At 47.1% G+C, this 2,500-nt stretch overlaps 1 protein-coding gene across 6 annotated transcripts in view; it reads left to right on the forward strand.

The window, feature by feature from the left end:
* Window positions 1-2,500, forward strand: part of mfsd2aa (MFSD2 lysolipid transporter A, lysophospholipid a) — a 36,424-nt gene that overhangs the window by 1,636 nt on the left and 32,288 nt on the right. For 3 of the 6 annotated variants that reach the window (XM_058385669.1, XM_058385675.1, XM_058385670.1), the window contains one exon: window positions 1,516-1,638. In XM_058385669.1, coding sequence (XP_058241652.1) covers window positions 1,516-1,638 — 123 coding nt within the window. Of the gene's footprint in view, window positions 1-642; window positions 790-1,515; window positions 1,639-2,500 lie in introns of those variants that run through there. The other 3 variants (XM_058385672.1, XM_058385674.1, XM_058385671.1) reach the window with 3 other exon arrangements.

A 2,500-nucleotide genomic window follows, 5' to 3' on the forward strand; every position in this document is an offset into this window, starting at 1 on the left:
CCGACCTATCGTATCACCATCACTCACCACTGACCTGTCGTATCACCATCACTCATCACCACGGACCTGTCATATCACACTCATCACCACCGACCTGTCGTATCACCATCACTCACCACTGACCTATCGTATCACCATCACTCACCACTGACCTGTCGTATCACCATCACTCATCACCACTGACCTGTCGTATCACCATCACTCATCACCACTGACCTGTCGTATCACCATCACTCATCACCACGGACCTGTCGTATCACCATCACTCATCACCACTGACCTGTCATATCACTATCACTCATCACCACCGACCTATCGTATCACCATCACTCACCACTGACCTATCGTATCACCATCACTCATCACCACTGACCTGTCGTATCACCGTCACTCATCACCACTGACCTGTCGTATCACCGTCACTCATCACCACTGACCTGTCGTATCACCGTCACTCATCACCACTGACCTGTCGTATCACCGTCACTCATCACCACTGACCTGTCGTATCACCGTCACTCATCACCACTGACCTGTCGTATCACCGTCACTCATCACCACTGACCTGTCGTATCACCGTCACTCATCACCACTGACCTGTCGTATCACCGTCACTCATCACCACTGACCTGTCGTATCACCGTCACTCATCACCACTGACCTGTCGTATCACCATCACTCATCACCACGGACCTGTCGTATCACCATCACTCATCACCACGGACCTGTTGTATTCTGTGCTCTGAAGTTTTTGTCGCTCGACTTGTGAGATACTCCCAGTTTCGTTGAGTTGCGTGTTGAAGCTTCTTCCTTCCTGTACACTATACTGCCAAATGAATTAGAGCAGAGACTGAGTCAGGTCAGAAGTTTTGGGACGTCTGCCTTTAACTGTACATGAATGTAATATGGAGTTGTCCCCCCCTTTACAGCTATAACAGCTTCAACTCTTCTGGGAAGGCTTTCCACAAGGTTTAGGAGTGTGTTTATGGGAATTTTTGACCATTCCTATCTAGAAGAAGCACATTTGTGAGGTCAGGCACTGATGTTGGATGAGAAGGTCTGGCTCACAGTCTCCACTCTAATTCATCCCAAAGGTGTTCTATGGGGTTGAGGTCAGGACTCTGTGCAGGCCAGTCAAGTTCCTCCACACCAAACTCACTCATCCATGTCTTTATGGACCTTGCTTTGGTCACTGGTGTGCAGTCATGTTGGAACAGGAAGGGGTCATCCCCAAACTGTTCCCACAAAGAGCATGAAATTGTCCAGAATGTCTTAGTATGAAGCTGAAGCATTAAGAGTTCCTTTCACTGGAACTAAGGGGCCGATATATGACTTTATCAATCTTTCTGTTTTCTCCTGAAACTGTTGGATTTGATTCCAAACACGTCTAAATTTCACATCCCCAAGATAATAAAAACACTCAGAGATGCCCAACTGTTTATTTCAACAGTACTGTTTATTTAATCTCTCTCTCTCTCTCTCTCTCTCTCTCTCTCTCTCTCCCCCCCTCTAAAGAAGAGACCAATGGGCGTGTCCGTCTGCAGCAAGCTGTGCTTTGCGATTGGCGGAGCTCCATATCAGATTACAGGAAGTGCTCTGGGCTTCTTCCTGCAGATCTTCCTGTTGGATGTGGCACAGGTGAGAATTCAACACACACTTGATTAATACTAGCTTTCGTTAATGCACAAGTATTTAATCTCCATGCAAAACGTGACTTAGAACTTGGTGGAGAAACCCTTGTTGGCCAGCACAGAGGTCAGAGGTTTCTTGTAGTTGGTCACCAGGTCTACACACATCTCAGGACCGTAATGTGCTTCTTCTTGAGCCTTGTTGCCTTGGTGGTATATTTTGGGTCATTGTCATGCTGCCCATGACTCATCCATGACCCATCTTCAGTGTTCTGGCTGACGGGAGGAGGTTCTCATACAAGATTTTACAATACATGGCCCCGTCCATTGGCCCCTGTACTGTTGGCCTGTACCTTTAGCAGAGAAACCGTCCCAAAGCATTATGTTTCCATCTCAGTGCTTGACTGTAGTGAAGATGTTCTTAGGGTCATAGACAGCATTCTTCTTCCTCCAACAACAGTGAGTCGACTTGATGCCCAATTTTCGTCTCATCTGACCACAGCACTTTCTCCAAATCCTTCTGTAAATCATTTAGACATCTATAATGGTCCTGTACATATGCCTTCTTTAGGAGGAAGGACCTTGCGGGCGTTGCAGGATTTCAGTCCATGGTGGTGTATTGTGTTACCAATGGTTTGTCTGGTCACTGTGATCCCAACTGCCTTGAGATCATCCACAAGCTCCTCCTGTGTAGCTGTGGGGTGATCCTTCACTTTTCTCATGACCATCCTCACCCCATGAGGGGAAATCTTTCATGAAGATCCAGACAGACAGCGATTGGTGGTCATTTTGTATTTCTCCCATTTGCGAATAATCTCCCCAGTAGTTTTCTCCTTCTCACCAAGCTTCTTGCTGCTGGTCTTGTAGCTCAG

This window comes from Hemibagrus wyckioides, linkage group LG03, assembly GCF_019097595.1.
Source record: "Hemibagrus wyckioides isolate EC202008001 linkage group LG03, SWU_Hwy_1.0, whole genome shotgun sequence".
NCBI lineage: Eukaryota > Metazoa > Chordata > Actinopteri > Siluriformes > Bagridae > Hemibagrus > Hemibagrus wyckioides.